An 18,509-nucleotide genomic window follows, 5' to 3' on the forward strand; every position below is an offset into this window, starting at 1 on the left:
AAAGAAGCCTTAAGAAGCGTATAAGGGAAAAGGGTTAGGAAAACAGGTAAATGAGATAGATACAATCAAGAGCAGGCTATCAAATCGCCTTCCATTGTCCCCTTGTTTTCAACGGTGACTCGAGTAGCGTGCAGTATGCAGTGCATGCAAAAAAACCCTGTGTGTCCGTTCACTCCGGCAAATTCATTGTCCTCACGAGTGATGTGTAATTGGAGACTGCTTCTCGTGCAGTTCTCTTGAAAGCACAAATACGATTACACTGACCACATTTCAATGAAGTTACCACATTTTAAAGAACAAACAAAAACCCAACAAAGTCACTGGAGTCCATAACGACATTCAAAATGAGAACGCACGCAAAGGTCACAACAGTCCGCATTTGGCATGCCTGCTCAAGCAAAAGCGAATACTACATTAGGAGGACCACTCGCTTATTGTGATATCCGCATTATATACATTGATCGGTTTTTTACATTTCAATTTGGCCATTCAGAGAGAGAGAGAGAGAGAGAGAGAGAGCAAGTAAATGCGTTGAAGCGGCTTATTCTCGGTAGTGATATCCCCTCAAAACTTGGCAGGTCCCAGCAGCAAATTACAGGCAAAAAAAAAGGAATGCGCTTCTTTTGGTCACCATGACGAAAAGTGAAAAAAATATAATAATGTAAAGCTGCCATCTACAATTGCACCATTGTTTTTTTTTGCTGGAAGCCTCCTAATATACACAAACAAGCTAAACGAATTTGATTGCTGCATTATGTGCAGACTATAAACGGAAGCCAATTGCTGTGCATAGGGATGTCCCATGGACGCCCGATGCACGCACTTATTAAACAGCGCTTGGGTGTTGCAGTTTACTAGCGCCAATAGACAAACATTCGCGCTTACTATCTCCGAATCTTACTATATTACTAGCTTCGCGCTTACTACTTCTAGCTCCCAACGTTCGGAAATGGCACGCCGCTGCGCTGGGGCGCGCTGGTTACGGCGTTAAAAACCTACGAGTAAATTTTGTATAGTTGACAAGGGCCACGGAGCGCGTCCGAAAAAAAGATTTAAAACCTCTTTTCACCCAGCCCGTCTAATGAGAACAAGCCCACGTACTGAAACAAAGCTTCGGTCACAGGTGAGTCCAGAGCAACGACTTTTACAGACGCTGTACGTTCTTTTTCTTCTTTTAAAATAACTGGTTTGGCATTGCAAAAAAAATTAAGCAAGGCAGGGGGTTCACATACAAGGAAAGAATGGAGCGGAATTTTATGTGTATGCTTTCTTTTTACTATTTATGGCGGCTCGCTTCTGTTGAGTACACTGGCTAAATTTCTAATGACCACGCAGCTAAGCCAGGCTTAGGTTAGTTTTTTTTCCTCCTTAAAAGCAATGAGGAAGTCGGGTGTGATTTAAGTAGACTCTCGACTGTGTATTACAGCCTAACGATTAAATAAAACAATGCTTTCAGCATCACAATTAGGCTATGAATCAAGCTAGTTATTATATTAATGTTGCTAGCGCGCTTATCAGACGTAGGCTGATAATGCCAACTAAACGTTAGTACTATTTTATATAATTAAATGGCTGATAAATCCACGTTTTACTGCTATCACACTTAAAACAGTCTGTGATTTCGAATTTGTGATTTCGATTTCGAATATCTTTTAACAATGCTGACGCCTTTGACGCGTTAAAGATGGTCAGAAATAATCTTTGCAGTAACTAAATAGCCTTCTCCAAATAAACAGGTCTAATAAAAGAAAAAAAGAACGGTAGCTGGCCTTCTTGACTTGCGAGTGTGGAAGATGACACTGAAAAAAGAACACTTAAATGGAAGCACTAAAAATGAGACGATGTGTTGCGAGTAAAGAAAGCGGGAAGAGTAAAACAAGAAAGGTAAAAGCTATGAGTAAAATTATTTCCTAATGGTTGCTGCGCATGCGTCCAGAGCTAACAGTTCCCCAACTCCTCTTTTCGCTTCTCGCCGATGTCTCCCTTCTAGCGCCTTGCTTTCGCATTGCTGAATTACGAGACGACACTGCACAACGACCCTGATGAGAAAACAAACAAACAAACAGTGAAACAAAAGACGCAAACAAACAGCTAAACTAAAAACAGCAATAAACAGCGCAAGCGAATTCCCGGAGAGGGAGGAACGCAGCGGAGGAGCATTCACCGACTGCCACATCCCCTACTGTCGTCATGACAACGGAGTCTTGGCGCCGTTCGGTAGCATCCACAAAACGAAAAGAGAGCGAAAAAAAAAAAAAAAAAAGGCAAGAGTAATGCCTCTTTCAGTATATTTACACACAGCTGCCGGAATGGTGGCGTTGTCTCCGTCGGCGCTTGCGATAGTTGTGCCAGGACAGGAAAATTCTATCACAATCGATGATATCTTCCTCTGGTCGAAGAAGTCCGAGGGTGCCGCTCGACGATTCGCGCACAGCCTGTTATTTGCGGGGCGTGCTGCCAGTCGCATCTCGCGTCCTTCGCGCGCGCTTTAATGTCGCGGGAGTCACACGGGCACATCACACACGTGAAGACGTCCTTGGCGTGCCGCTTAAGGAGCGGTCATGTTTCCGTCTTGCCCGGCTCGTTCGGGGAAAAAAAAAAAGCACGGCTGACTTGGTGTGGTTGTCGCCATCGCTTTTTTTGCCAGCTCAGATCCTAAAGAAAAAAGAGAGTGAGGGAGAGTGAATCTTCATGAAATGTAAACTTGCGCGAAATTCGCGATGGATGACACTTGGGCATGTAGGAAGCCTTAATATACATGCAACCAAGATGCCTGTAAAGCATGCTCTGTAACAGTTATACTCTTAATGAGGGAAAGCCTAACTAAACAGTAAGGGAAAGTTATACAACGGCGTTACCGCATGCAATCCCCGCACAACTTTTAATGCGAAGGCATTAGTCAACCATCCTGGTCGATAATGGAACGAAAATTTCCGACGCACGGCACACAAAATGGCCGACTGCTCAAAAAATAAAAAGCAGGTAAACGAATTCCCGGAATATCGCCGCATTTTCAGAGAAGCTACTAGTATAGCCAAAATAACCCATTGAGTTAAAAAAATCGTCTAATATTTTGCGCTGGGTGGCAATCGAACCAGGGTCCTCTGGAACGCAAGCCGAGCACGGAATCCCTTGACCACCACAACTTGGTGATGTTAGGCAATGAAAGGCGAACCTATCGTAAAGGTCGTGGCTTTCGACTTATAAACGGACCGTAAGAGACACGTACTCAGTACAGGAGAAATTAGTAGCAATTAGGTAGTGAATAGGTGAGCAGCAAAGCACGTACCCGCTAAAAACGTATATGCAGGGCTAATAATTAAGGCTGATTGGCCAAGCCTCTGAGCCACAGTAACCGCAACAAGAAAAAAAACGCCGCAAAAAGAAAAGAATACTGACAGTGAGATGGCACATGCGTACCGCTGGACACGTACCTCTGTAGGTACCACGGTATAACTTTGCATAAAATGAACGCACGCCTCCAACGTATCAGTTGAACTACAAGAGTAATCTGCGCGGTGTAAGCGGCGAGGCACTCTGAACCATCTTCATCAAAAGAAGCTTTGAACCATGGCGGCGCACACAATTGTAGCATATCCGTTCCACAATTCAACACTAATGGTTTCGCATCCGCTGCGTCATAAGGAATGCTTAGGTGTCCCCGAATTTTAGTTGAAGAATCAATTATTATTCATTTATTTCTCTTTTATGTTGGCGACATTAAACAATATACGTAAATAATTCTCTAACCAACGCTCCATGGTTCAGCATCACCACCATCCACTCAAGGGACAAAAAATTCATGCTGCCAACAAATAAAAGTTGCCGAATGACAGCAACGCGGTATCGTTTGACTCGAAAATGTGATCTGCGCCGTGATACTGCGCAATGCAGAACGTCATGCTTGCATTACACGATGTCACAGCGCACACCAAATTTACTAGTCAAGTCGTGTGCTCGACATTGTCATAAGTCGAAATTTCGCATGAATTTGTCAGTCTACCTCACTGCGGGGAAGCTAAACAAAAGGATTGCCTTAAAGTGTATGTAAAAAATGTATTGGCAGTATTTGTTCTGACTTCCAGCGTATTAATGAGATGTCATTTTAATTCTAATCGTGGAGTGAGTTACAGCACATATCTGCAACTGTATGTCTGGGGTTCTTATAGTAACGAATTCCAACACGCTGCGTGCACAAACCTGGATGTTGAATGCTATAGGAGTCATGAGAGAAATAAAAGCAGCTTTTTGCACCGATTGTTTAGAACAAGGTTATAAGAACGCATGAAAAAATGTTGCCTACTCACGTATAAACAGGGTTTGGCATGTCCTAATTCCATAGCATGTTTGAGTCGAGCATGCTCCAGGATTGTAGGGAGTTGTAACAGTTCCCGAAGTCCGGTGGACTGCAGGAGTTCGCCGCCTGAAATCAACACACATTCAACTCCCTTGAGATTTATTTTTTTTCTCCTCCACGCATTTTTCTTTTCTTAGTAACGGCCAGGGATAAAAAAAAAAACTGCGAGGAGAATTTATCTCTGATGATTGCCTTTAAACGCAAATCGTTCTTTGGCTTCGAGAATTAGCGTGAGTAATGTGCGCGTGTGTACGTGGGCGTTTCATTCGTCATCGCAAGAACCAAAGCGATGTGTATTTTAAGGTAGAAGAAGAGTGCTAGCATCGAATATGTACTTGTGGTCTGCCTCCAGTGTGCCCAAAGTTTTCTTTGAGCTAAAAAATGTTGAGATAAATGAACCTTGCCACCCTTGATAGCAGCTGAGACACCTGTATGCTTATGTATTTGCGATTTGTTACCTCGGCAGTGATGCCTAGATGGCGATACTTCTGAGACCGGAAAATTAAGCAGTGACGAAGTTTCAAATTGAACGAAAAAAAAATCAGGTCTTCTTGTTTTTAGCACCCGCAACTCACGCGAGAGAGAAAAATCAGTGGTAAATGCTTGAATTGAAAGTACAGACACTCAAGCTCTACTGTGAGTAAAAACAAGCTTGTAAATTACGGCGAAAATACTTCGCAGGTTATGTTTAAAGAAGCAGATTCATGTGGGGCAAAAGAAAGCAAGTGGTTGTGGTTCTGTAATTTAAATGTAGACTTGGACAGTTTAGTGCTTTGGGATAAATGTTTACAACTTGAACGATTTCGTTATCCAATCTTGGGATTTTTATGACTGCTGCTGCCTAAACTAGTGAAAACGCACATATCACTTATTTACAGAATTTCCCCAATGTACAAAAGGCAAAATTTGTGTCAACGATGTGTTTTTCTTCTTTCAGGCTTTATAAATAAATATTGTTTTAGCGACTGGATAAAAGATGGAAAGTGTGTTTGCTTGAGCCCATCTATGCAATGCAAACAGAAACAGAAGTTTGGCAAATTTTCTTCGGTGTCCCTTTAACACACTTTTTCGCTCCCGAGCGTTTTTCGTTCGCCGTCGCCACACTTGTATGACGTGCACCCGGCCGTCCAGCAGCCGTACCTGTCCGATTGTGGGCATGGAGGTAGGTGGTCCGAGGGGCGGCTGCCTGGTGAGCGCGGGCCCCAGGTGCCCCATCTGGGACATGCCGGCGTGCGGCGCCCAGCGGGGGGGTCCGGCCGGGTCCGAGCCGAAGGCCAGCCCCGCGGCGGCCTCGGCGGCGCCCACCGACCCGAAGGGCGGCAGGCTGTGCGAGGGCAGCAGGGCGCCCGGGTTGCGGAACACGCTGCTCGTCTTCTTGCGCTTCTTCCACTTGGCCCGCCGGTTCTGGAACCACACCTGCGCGCGACCAGCAGTTGGAGCGACAAGAGCGTTTAAGCATCGCGTTGCCAAATATGCATCGCCAGCAACGACGTACACAGGATTTGATTTCGGATAGAGAGGGTTTACAAGATCACATAGAGAGGGATAAAAAAAAAAGGCAAAAAGAAAGCCCAAGTCGAAAAAAAATGATATTCAGTTGGTTTAGTGCACTTAGCTTTCATACCATTTTGTTCATTTTTTATTTTTCTGGAGGGCGCTTCAAAATGTCAAATCGTTGTAGTGAGAGCCGACATCGAAGCTGCATAGGCCAAATGGGTGCATGATATAAGACGCAAAAACAAATGTAGATCTTAGTCGATGATAGACAGGGTCGGCGGCCTTGTCCGCCAACCGTCCATAGAGACCAAGAAGTTCAAGGAGAGAGACGCGACTAGACGAAGAGCAGGCCATTAACTCGATGAAGAGATGAAATAAGAAAATTCGGAGGCAAAGAATGGACTCGGGCAGCACAGGACAGAGAGGGTGGAGGTCAACGGGGGAGGCCTTCGTCCTGCAGTGCACCTAAAGACGCGACCCCCGTACCCGTTTCTTTTTTTTTCCTTTTTTTTTGCGCACGTCCCTGACCTCCAGGACCATGATCGCAAACTCGGGTCCAGCAGGCTGTTTCGGTTTGCAAAAACCTTTTTTACTTTGTCTAAGCTCTTATTGTGAGTATTATAAACGCCCTGCTCTAACAAAAATTGGTTTTTAGGCACGTTTGGCACGTTTGGCACAGAAGCACTCCTCACATCAAATACCCTTGGCGGTGGCAAAGCAGCCGATATGTTTAGCAGCAACTAATAGAGATGGATTGCTAAAACGCCTTCGATTATGATACTTTGACACACACTTAAAAAAATAAAAAGAAATACGCAGCTCAGGTGTTCTAAATTAATCCGTCGCCGTCCAGTGCTGCGCATGCCTGAAGTCTGGTGGAGCTTAGGTGCACTAAGCCCAATATTTGAATGCGGTTCCTATAGTCTTATGGCGTGGCAATTAATACTCCTTGCAACTAGTGTTACCAACTGTGTTGCAACGTGTATGAAATTTCGGTGATTTTTTAATTATGTGAGGACGCAAATGTATCTTTCCAGTTTCGGCAGGAAATGCAGGAACATTCAGTACCACCTTTTTGTAAATTTTTGCAAACACGATCTCAGTGTGCGTGTTTGCTTGTGTCTTACAATTTTTTATCGTTTCCTTGTTTTAAGGGCGAAATGGAAGGAGGGGGATAAGAGAGCCTATTTCCTTGACCGAGGTCGCTACACCAGAAACAATAAGGACAAAACGTGCAGCCTGTGTGTCTTCGTTAATTTCAAGAAAAGTACTGCTCACTTATTTTCCTTCAGCTGGACAAGAAATAACCCCCAGCTGTGCAAGATGCTTGGTAACGCTGATTACCGGTAACCAGGATTCAAAACATGGCAGCGAGAGCAATAGCCCTGCGCTCAATTTTTTGTCAGTCCTGAAGACAGGGTAAGATTAGCTCCAACCATAGGCGTGCGCAGATCTATTTTTTTTAGGGGGGGGGGGGGGGGGGGTGGCAGCGTCATACAGTGCAGCTGCTCTCGTTTGTCTCCCCGTGCCGTATATTTGAAGTAGCGGCTGTAAATAAATTATGTGGTTTATGTTTGTTGCTTTTTGTTTCATTTCAAATGCGATAATTTTGTTCCCCTCTCAAGCACCCGTGCCGTTTGCATGTTCCTGGAATAGAATCTGTGGACCTCCACGCCTCCAATCTTGTGGTATGCGGGTAAAATAGAAGCGCGTCTTTTACTCACAAAGAAAACGCTACTAAGGAAGGCTAATATTTTATGATACCGTCGCTTGCCGAGAAAACAGCGGTGAGCGACGAAACACAGAACTCGACTGAGACATCGAAGCGGAGGAGCTGATCGGTCTTAAGTGTAGATCTCACCAGGCACAAAACTTTTGAGATTAGAAACGGTAATCCGGCCAGAAGGGCTTTTGTCCCAAAAAAGAAAGAAAAATCGAGTCGCGTCTTCTCGCTTTGGTTTTTGTAGCACATAATACGTTAGTGAATTAAATGTTTTTTTTTTTTTCAACAAAAACAAAGTACGGTTGGTCGGCCCGCGCAACGTGATAACGCTTTCGGCTTAGGCCTCCACGCGACACAAAGCCCGCCACGGGGCGAATGGATCAGCAGCTCCTGGCGGCGAGTTCAGCGCCCTGTCTCGTCGCACTTAATGAGAACGCTGTTGTCGGCTGGCGCCTACAAATTCCTTCCGTTCGCGGAAACAGGGCACTGGCTTGCGCCCGTCTATACGGGACGAAATAAATGAAACTTTGCAGCCGACACAAAGACACACAAAGGGGAGACGACAGTGCCCACCGCGGCCAGCCGAGAAAAGTTGGTGCGCAGGAAGGAAAGACTTTGCGCGCACAGGCTAAACCCTCGGCGCGATAGCTGGGTGCCGACCAATAAACAGTCTAAGCAATCCTCGGCAATCCCCCACCAGGACAGCGGGGAAAGACACCGGACACGGACGAAAGAGCGAAGGGGCCGCGGAACTGGAGCGCCTCGGAATATATACGATCGGGCCGGAGGAGGCCTCGGGATCCCGCGTGCCATGGAGGGGAAAGAGGAACGAAGGTTAGCGCGAAGAGACCGAAGGGATTGGAGGGGGAAAGAAGCAACAGTCACCGCAGCCACAGCGAAGATACAAGCAAGAGAAGAAGACGGAAACACACAAGGCGCGTGGCAGCCGCGTTCTCCAGAGACGAGAAAAACGAACACCCGCAACGAGGCTAGCGTTCTTGACGGCGAAAGAAAAACCGCGGGCCGCTCTCTCGGCTACCGCAACTCCCAGCAATGGTCGCTGCCGGCGAGAAGATACGCTTTCCTTTTCCTGCCACCGCGCGCGTGCCTTCCCTTCCCCCTCGCCGCGACCGCAGGCGGGCCGGGCGAAGCCGAAGTGGTATCCAGAGCAGCGGCCACCTAGTATAAATTACCAAAAAGGGCAGCCCGGAATGACGGTGACAACCGCCGCCAGGAAAGCGGATGCGCAGGGAAGGGGCCTCTCCGCGCCAGACTTGTCTCCGCTCTCCTGCCTCCAAGTATGCCCGGGAGGACCGTTAGAGGGCGCATCGCGGCCAAGTCTCTCCCACCCGAGCCGAGCCGAGCCGAGTCGAGCCAGAATCCCGAGTCCGAGGCGGCCCGCGTCCTCAGGGGACGCCGAGCTAGCGCGTGGGTCGGGCCGGCGACAGGGAACCTACATTTGATATTAATGTGGTTTTGCTGTTCCATTAAAAAGTAATCTCTGCCTTCCTCGCCACCCTCCCAGCCTTTTTTTTTTTTCCTTTTTCGCTCCTCTTACCATCCCCGCATTGCCTCCCCGTCGGCTGGAAGCGAGAGAGAGCAAGGTGCAGGCTGACGCCAACTGTCGCGGCGTCTTGTTGGGCACTTCGCTGTTTGGTGGCCCGCGTAATAACGGAAGGTGGTGTGGCCCGCAGCGTTCTACCCTCATTGTTCCTCGCCACTCTCGGAAAGGTTGTATGGAAAAGAGGAGAACAGATGTGCGTAACCCATTCGAAAACAGAACGTTTTCTAAAAAGGATTTGTGTTGTTTACACTTGCTTTGATACAAAAAAGTAAGAGTAACAATAATCACGAGCACTTTTTCTTTCAGTTTTTTTTTTCTTAACCGAACAACTGTGCGTAAACGCTTCCGTGAAAACCTGGAGTTAAACGCCTCGACTGGCACGCAAATGTAGTTTATTAACGCGGTGTAACAGAAAAGGTTCAAACCAGGTGCTATTTGCTAAGAAAAATACGGCGGCGGTGAAAAGGGTAACAAAAATGTTCGAGGTTCGACCTAGTGCTATGTGAGCCGAATCCCACGAAGAAAAACACACCAACAGAAAAGAAATTTAAAATGTGGTGCCAAACTTGACCGTGGAGCTTCGTCTTCAGTTACTTCAAATATACTCAATGCAGTGTTGACTCTAGATCTAAATACCATTTTCATGCACACTTGTGACTTGACCCTATTTGATTATCGCGAATATATCGGGTTAGGCAACAAAACAGCGGTTTCATAAAGGGATCCCATTTCAAATAGCTGCACTCCGTGAGAAAGCGATGACCGTACTCAAAGACGTCTAAGAGAGAAAAATTGATATACAAAATGAGCAACGGGCCACGTAAAAGCCTTTTTTCTCCAAAACCTGCCAGCTGGTCGCGTAAACAGCGCTCTTATCTCGGTACCACCCCTGTCTCATCCAATTAACAAGAGCGAAAAAGGAAAAAAAGAAAGGAGCGGCGTTATATCCCGAAACGGGAGGCGTGGAGAATGAGGCAATGTTCCGGCATTCTTGTCACCAAATGCATGCGAGTTGTCAGCGGAGGAGGCGGCCCTCCGCAGATTGGATGCCGCGCGTTTAAAAATGCATTCGACGCAAACTGGAGCCGCATTTTCTTCTCAACGCCTTCTTTCCCTCATTCCCGACCTGTTTTCCTTTTCACGCCGCTACACCCACGCAAACCTGGGCAAATAAATGTGTAGCCCAGAAACCGCAACGCCAGCGCCCGCAAGAAGAAGCGCCTCTGACGCTCATCTCCCTCGCGGCTCATTTCCGCCGGCGCACTTCACGGCCGCACTTGAAAAACTCCTAGCGGGATGATATCGCGCGCGCGTTTTCGTTCGGCTTCAGCGCGCAGTTAATGGAGCCTGTAGCCTTCCCGCCCCGCGGCTAGGTTGTCGCCGCTGAAACTCGTTTCGTCCGTCATCGCTCCCCTCTTTGAAACCCTTTGCCTCCCGCGCTGCGCCCCCAATTCCCTATTTTGTGCGAGGCTGGCACCTGCAGCTGCCTGGTCTGAGTGAATGCGAGCAGCGCCAGCCGTGCTGTGCGGGGAAATTAAATGCGGTATGCGCAGCGACGGTTGAGAAAATGTAACCTAAACACGTACGAGACAGAAAGGGACCAGACGGTCGTACGATCGGGCCGTTCACGCGTGATAACCCGAACGATAGTCGAGCAGGGGCAATAAACTTTGATGTTCCATATCTTTCAAGGCAAAAAACACCACGACAAGGAGCATGGGCTGACAGCACAGGGCCAAGCGAAGTTTGCACAAGGTCGTTTAAACTGAAGCTTCGCGTGCTGCCGACACTGGGAACTATCTTCTGAAGATAATCTCGAACCATCGTTGTCTGTTGGTTCTGATGATGCTGGCTCTGACGTTTCGGTAATGCTTTGCATTCATTCTGATTTTGATTGTAAAGTTTAACACGCCGACGCAATGCCGGAGATGAGGTGCGACGCAGTGGAGGGCTCCGGATTAATTTTTACCATCTGGAGATCTTTAACGTGCGCCGAAATCTCGTACATACGGGCGCTTTATTGCTTTTTTGCCTCCATCAGAAAAGGAGCCGCCGCGGCCGGGATTCGAACCCGCGTCCTCGTGCTCAGCAGCACAACGCCTTAGCCACTGAGATTCATTCTGATTTTCTTAAAAAGCATGGGATTCTTCTATTTGAACCCGGATAGGGGTACAGTATCGGTTTTGTTCTAACGTCAGAGGTAAACCTATAGCTGTGCTTTCAACAGTGTACCCTACAGGGCAGTGCTTCGTAGTATCAGCGATGTGTGGTCAAAACGATGTGAATATAGCAGCCACGCCTTTGAAGTGCGTTCAGTTTGTACATTGAGGGCTTTGTTAGTGCGACAGCGAGGACAACTACAGGCGTCCCGCGTTTTTGAGAGCTGCCACTCGCCTGCCGCCCAGCGCATTTCGACAGTGTTTTGGGTGGACGACGCAACAAAAAAGAGAATTAACCCGAGGCGTGTGCGCATCGTGGCGAGCCCGGTGTCGTGCAGACGAGGTGCTTGGACAACTGTCAATCAAGCGTGTCGGTCGATCGGAGGCCACGCCCCAGGCGCTCAGAAGCGAGTCCCATCGATCGACCAGGCCGCCTCCCCTGCGGCGCCTTCCTTGATTTGGGCCGCTTCGTCTCCGAGCGCTATCTGCCCGGGCTCGATTACACGCCGCTTGGCGACGCCTGATTTGGATACACGCGCGATGATGCGAACGCGGCCGTCTGCATCGGCGCGATACACGGGAGGCAGCGGTGACGTGAGCCATCTTGTGGCACGCTTTTACCTCAAGGTTTTCCCGCTGCTTTTTTTTTTAGAGAGTCACAATACGCAGAGAAAGCCGCAGTCATATCAACGTTTAAAGGGACCCTGAAACACTTTTTTCACCTTTTTTTAAAAACCTTAAATGCTTCGAGAACTTAGCCAATGAACACATACAGTAGTTAGAACTGGGGGTCACAAAGTATCTCAGCCAAAAATTACTACTGTATGCCCATCAGATAAAGAAAAGTCAACTGGAAACCTTCGCAAATTTTTTTTATCTTTTTCCCGTGTCCTGGCTTTCTTTTAGCGCTCGAATGACGTCATTACAGCAATGTAATGGCTATTGGTCGCTTTCTTTCTGTTGCAGCAATAAACGCAATTCGATAGCAACGCTATAAAAAAGACGCAAAGCAAAGCAGAAACGGAAGGCGGATATTTCTGCTGCGAGGAGCAAATCACGAAGTGCCGCTCCGTGCTGTTGATAACTTCAAGTTTGACAATGATTGGAGACGCGAAGGAAAGAGTGAAAGCGTTTATTGGAAGTATTTAGGAGTCCATTCTTTTTATTGTTTCACGCAGGCTGTCATGCGGCCTAATGAAATGGGGTGCGAGGAGGGCCGGGATTTCTTTCTCACTCCTGTTTGCTTGCGGCAAGGTATTCGATATAAATGTAAACTTGTTCATGCAAGCTTCGCGCCATTACCTTATTTTCACTTTCGCAAACCTTTCTGCTCATTTCGGAAGCGAACATATATCAGTGCAACCCCGACCGGTAGTAGCGCACATAATTTCTCCTCCCTATCGGTAACCGTTTATCACGCGGCGGGAAAAAACCCACCAGTACAGACACGGGTGTGACAAGCTCCACACCACTGAATTATAATTGAAAACTTTTCTGAATTAACCGGCGAATTTTGTTCTAGTCAGCGCTACCTTGCTAGGTGTTTTTCTTGCTTTGCCATTCATTTCATATATTTTGTATCTATTTGCATACAGCTTTGCCCCATATTTTTTTCCTGTACACATACCTGAGTGCTCACTGCAACCAACCCTGAGAATTCCTCTTTGTATGGCGTACAGTGCATCCCAGTTCTTTTGTTTACGCACACCTATTGATTGATGCGTAGTGTAATCTGAATCATTTCCCTTCGCACAAGAACAGGTGGAGTGATATTTCGAGGTGTTTACGTTCAATATTCCGGTTAAGTGAGACAAAAACTTTTTTTATAAAAATAATTTTGTCGACAGCCAAATCCGTCCCTGGATGCGAGACTAAATCTGTACGTTTGGACAGCAGCCGATAAGTTTAGCTTTTGAATGAATGTATACCGAACCTGAAGTGGTTATTCGACACAAACCTCATTCAGAGCGTGCAGATAGAATAAAAAGAAAGAAGAGCAGAAGAGAACGAATACAGAAAAAAGCAGGTAGGTGCAACATAGCCCGATACTGACAAGTAACGGACCTTAGTCAGATAGTCTAGAATGCTAGAATACTTTAGTGGTTGTTGCTATTGTTCACATTTAATAATTGAAGTGGCTACAGTTCATTTTACAGTCGCACAATTAATTACCTTGTGCCATAACTAAAATGAACTATGCAATGTCTCATCGGATGTTTCACAGACTGTGCTGAACCTGTGTTCCTTTAGTCCGTAATTGTATCCGGGGAAGGGGGTGGGTAGGAGCTGCCTAAAAACACCAAAATCTAATTCTTAAAATTTTTCTGGTGTTCTTAATGCGGAAATGCATGTAGCAAACTAATATTGGGCTACTCACGCAGGCGACGATTCATGAACCAAGAAGTTGACTTCGCCACACTAAGACTCTGATTGCCACGGAGCACGCTTTACAGGAGAGGAAAGAAAAAGGTGGCCAAGGCGAAACGAAGGGGGAAATTCTCCCGATGCAAAGGGGAAAATATTTCGACTCTGGATGTGCCGGTTTACATTTGCGGGTAGTCAACGGGAAGAAACAGCGTAATAAATTACCCGCAACTAACTGTCAGTCAATGCAGCTACCCTCTCTTCCTCCGCTTTGCTTTCATCTAGACGTGCAGGTCATTTTTGACGAGTGTAATGAAGTTTTTTAGTTCCCTTAGTTTTTTTTCCCAACCAGTTAATTCACTTTAACGCGGAAACTAGCCTATAGTGCAGGGAAATAAAAAAAATTACCCGGGTTTGAAAATATTGCAGCCATACGACTCGTGAAAAACACAGCCAAGCCATTCTTGTAGAAAAAAACCTTGGACAACCTTCTCTACCCTTAATTAAAAAAAAAGCACCCACAGTATTGCCATTTTTTTTTTGTCGAAACGTTTCCTACAGCTCATACGTTGCATCATTTGCTTACTGATTTATTACTGTATTCCTCCATTACACTCTTCTTAACGGTACTGCTACTACTTATAACTACAACGAAGGAGTTGCAGACAGCCATTTCGCAACGGGTTTGCAACGCTGAGTACGCCGAACTTCGAACTTTATTAACTCGATTCAATGGCTAATTTGTTAGTATTAAATAAATTGTCCTGCCTGGTTCAATTAGTAGCAATAAAATTCCCGGTTGCTCACAGATCAGCCGGCTAACGTAAAGCTGACAGCATCGGCGGCAATGAACTTCACCATTGTGGTATACCTGACGCGACACTCAACCAACCTGTTTTGCGATCGTCGGCCACCAACGTACGGACGATTTGGGGCGTTCGAATCGACGATCTGTACTTTCTGTGAGTGTGGTAGTGACAAGACATGCACCATAAGTAAACTTTCGACTTTTCGATTTCATCCAAAAAACATCGATAAAAAGCCTACACAAAAATCAGTGCACTAAAACAGATGAACGTTAAGGGCGAAATCTAGTGCCGCCTAAGCAGCCTCCCGTAAGTTTTCGTAGTGTTACCATCGATGGCATATCAAACTGAGCATTCTTTTAAACGGAGGGAGGGAGGGAGGGAGGGAGGGCGTACCTGTACTCTGGACTCGGTGAGTCCGATCCTCATGGCTAGTTCCTCGCGCATGAAGATGTCCGGGTAGTGTGTCTTGGAGAAAGAGCGTTCCAGCTCCTGCAGCTGCGCCGGCGTGAACCGGGTCCGGTGCCTTTTCTGCTTGGCCGGCTTCTCGGACTCGTGGTGCGACTGCTGCTGCTGGTGGTGAGACTGCTGCTGCTGCGGCGGCGGCTGTTGCCCGGCCAGGGGGCCCGACGAACCCTGGGCGTCGAGGCATGACAACATCCGTTGCATTTTGTCAGGGGATATACCTCTTGCTATTCAGTGGACTCCCCGCAGTCAATATATTTTTTCTAATTAGGGACCGTAAGCACGTTAGGAGCATCCGCACATGCGAAACAGTCCGAACAGTTGGCACGTTCGCGACGGGGGAATTGCAAAAGACAAATTGTTCAGACCATATCTATACTGGCGGATTTGTATCAGTCTCGCCACCGACGTCACGGCTATCCCTCTCATCCTCATCCTCTGCTTTAGGGAGGTTATGCCGCCACCTTTCAATCATCAAAGGGGTCCAAGCGCACCCCTGTGATTCACCTCGACCTCGACCACAAGCGCAAAATAGATAAGTCCGTGACGTCGGCGGCGAGGCTGATCCTGACCCGCAAGTTTACAAGTGCTGAACAAAAGTTTCTCTTTGAATATCTGCGCCACGAATGTGCCAACAGTTATAAATTGCTTCGCAAATTCGGATATCAGGAAAGCCCTGTAACAGTTTGTTCGGTCGGCCAAGGCGCCAGACTAGCAAGACCAAAATCCAAGTGATATTTGTGGTGAAGAAGGAGGTGCAGGCTGTGTACCGGGTGCTGCTGGGGCTGCTGTTGGTGGTGCGGAGGCGGCGGCGGGTGTTGCTGTTGCATGTGCCCCGGCAGGCCCATGGGGTGCTGCCCGGCCTGCACGGGCGCAACAGCCGAGGAGAGCGGCCGGCTGGCGGCTTCGAGCACCTGCAGCGTCGTGTGGCCCTGTGGTGGCGAGGGCTCCACCGCGGGCTTGAGGGTCTCCAGGTCGGTCGCCTTGATCGCTGCGTTCGCAAAATTGGGCGGGAGGGAAGGCATTGCAAAAGTGTACCGTCGGACCAGCAATCGCTCCTGCATGCTTCGTCTGGGGTGCTAGCGCTGCTGTTTACTGGCACTCGTTTTTTTTTCTTGCACCAAACTGTGACATCTCTTTCGTCATTCCCTCCCTCCCTCTTCGTTTCACTTCTTCCCCACCAGGGCATTCAGGCCCCTACATAAGATGAAAGAATACGGCCATTCTCTCTGTACCTCTTGCACCGAATCTAACGATCTTTGGACAGGAGAGCTCACGAAGCGTGCGCACATGCATTCAAAAGCTGGCAAGGTTGTGCGCTCTCATAGACGTCTGCAGGCGTGTATCTAGGGGAGGCCAAGAGAGAGATGATAGCGATTACCTTGCTAGATAAATGTATCGTAAGATAACGACCTTTCCAAAACACCGCACCCTTTGGAAGGGCAAATTACCCTCCTTCCCGAGTGAATGTCTGCTTGTCATATGCACAAACGGCAAAAAAAAAAAAGTGTAAAACGCTGCTAAAACCTACTTGTTCCGGCAGAATTCAAAACAAGAAGCATTAGTTCTGTCGTGGCATCTAATGTATAGAGAGCCTCCGAGCAAAATATGCCCCGTGAAGGTCCAGCCCAGTGAAGAGACGAATCGATCCTGTTTCGCAAAAGAATCAGTGGCGGATGACTTATAGACCCGTGGATTACAGGACCCTCTTATTCTCGAAGAGCGCAGTCTTGCTTCACGTTCACGAAACTCGGAAGATGTTATATTCGAAAGAGGAAACTAATCCTGATTTTTTTTTTATTTTTTTGAATCCTGAATTTCTCCTAATTTTGGGGTGAAACTATAATAATAATATATGGTTTCCCGGCCATGCATTCTGGCTTCTGGCGGTGTGCTTCGACGCATAACCTCAACAGGCGTGGGTTAGGGGGGCGCAGATCAGGAACTCCTGCGCAGACTGGCGGTAGTGTAGTGCCATAATAGTGACCGCTGTGTCAACTAAGCGGTTTATTAATAGGCGGAAAAATAAAGCATGTATATTTTTTTTATAAAAGGAGAAGAATTTGTGTATGAGATGCGGTTGCACATTGCAGGATTTGAATACCAATGTACACCTCTGCCAATTCCACTTTCTTATACATGCAAGCCCTCGACATCCTCCTTGTATTCTTGTCGTCGCTCAACTCAGCGTGTCAACCATATCTTCTTTATCCTGAATTAAAACAGCACATTCTTCAGCTCCCAGCGCGTATTTGTTGTTGCCAGCGACATTGGCTTTTTACCGAGCATCCATCTCTTTCGGACTCCTTCGGAGGCTTCTCAATCCTGTGTGGTAACCCTTTTGTGCGCTGCTGCCGCCTCAGTGAGTTTCCGCCCGCGGAGGCATTTCGATACTGCACTCGGAGAGCAGTGGCGCGATAATTTGCCGTAGCTGCAGACTGACGGCTGTTATCTGACGACAAATCTTCTTCTGGGAGGCGTAGGTTGACCCCCTTGAGGAGCTGGAAGAGCTCGATTGGACAACCTTATTAAGTCCCAGAGAAACACACCGGGACTAGATAACTGTCTGCAACCTTGCCAGGGAGGCAAGCGTTCTTTTGCATACCGACTTAGTTGAAGGCCGTGCTGACCAGCGCGGACCTGGGGAACCAGCGTGGCCTCGTGAACCTGGCCGTTCGTGCTGCGGCAGGCCATGGCATCACGAACTATAGGGACGCCAAACACTGGGGATGATGGCTTCAGGACCATCGCAAATCCTCCCCCGGCTCCGTCACCCATCTGGCACCAATACTACTACTACTCAATCCCGAAACGAAAAGCTCCCCTTAGCTGAATGGGCCCGTTGCCGTGATTATCTCATTTTATAGAGGCGGCCGCTATACATAAGAGCACGGAAAATGGGGATGCACCTAACCATAGCCGTATTTTTAATAGGTTACAGCTACAGTCAAACCAGAATATAACGAACTCTGATAGAGAGAATTGTGCTTTATAGCGAACACTCAAAGTTCTTCTGCCATGATGAATGTAGCATGTATTTTTTATGATGAACTAAACATTCGACATATCAAATTCTGATCGCGCGATCGGTCACCAAACACCCACTAACGCGCTTCTCCGCCGGTTGCGCCAGACCTCCGGGCTGCCGCGCTGCCCTCCCGCGCTTCCGTGAAACGCAGCACCGGGAGCAATCCGTGTATTTTGCCAGCCTCGCTTTGCAGCACCCCTATTCGGCATCTGCCTGCCATGTGATCAAGTACCAAGTATACGTGCAAGCAGTTCCGAACCTATCGCGCTTTAGGAAAGAGAGGGGAAAAAAATTACGGCCAAAACTGCTGCACTGCTCTCGCGACTCCGGCACTCAGGCCGTACCATACGTTTCTGTGAACTTGCATTGCAGCGCTTCATAGCAAGATGACGACGACGTGGCGGCAAGCCCTGCAGAAATGCATGGAAGTGGATCGCAGTTCGTCGATATGATATCGCGCGTCGAAAATGCGATTCTCATTGATGGTGTAAACGAAAATCACTGCCTGCTGCAAATAGGTGTGCATTTGTCTGTAATAAATTTATT

General features: G+C 47.5%; 1 protein-coding gene across 1 annotated transcript in view; it reads right to left on the reverse strand.

Moving 5' to 3' along the window:
- Nucleotides 1–489: 489 nt before the first annotated feature.
- LOC144170085 (uncharacterized) overlaps nt 490–18,509 on the reverse strand; it is a 60,798-nt gene continuing 42,778 nt past the window's right edge. The window contains exons 3-7 of the mRNA XM_077699635.1: nt 15,706–15,926; nt 14,867–15,106; nt 5,498–5,773; nt 4,308–4,423; nt 490–2,655 (exon numbers count right to left, since the gene is read on the reverse strand). Coding sequence (XP_077555761.1) covers nt 4,331–4,423; nt 5,498–5,773; nt 14,867–15,106; nt 15,706–15,926 — 830 coding nt within the window. The 3' untranslated portion in view covers nt 490–2,655; nt 4,308–4,330. The remainder of the gene's footprint in view (nt 2,656–4,307; nt 4,424–5,497; nt 5,774–14,866; nt 15,107–15,705; nt 15,927–18,509) is intronic.

This window comes from Haemaphysalis longicornis, unplaced genomic scaffold (genome assembly GCF_048455015.1).
Source record: "Haemaphysalis longicornis isolate Haplotype H1 unplaced genomic scaffold, Haemaphysalis longicornis Haplotype H1 scaffold_2, whole genome shotgun sequence".
In the NCBI taxonomy this organism is placed as follows: Eukaryota; Metazoa; Arthropoda; class Arachnida; order Ixodida; family Ixodidae; genus Haemaphysalis; species Haemaphysalis longicornis.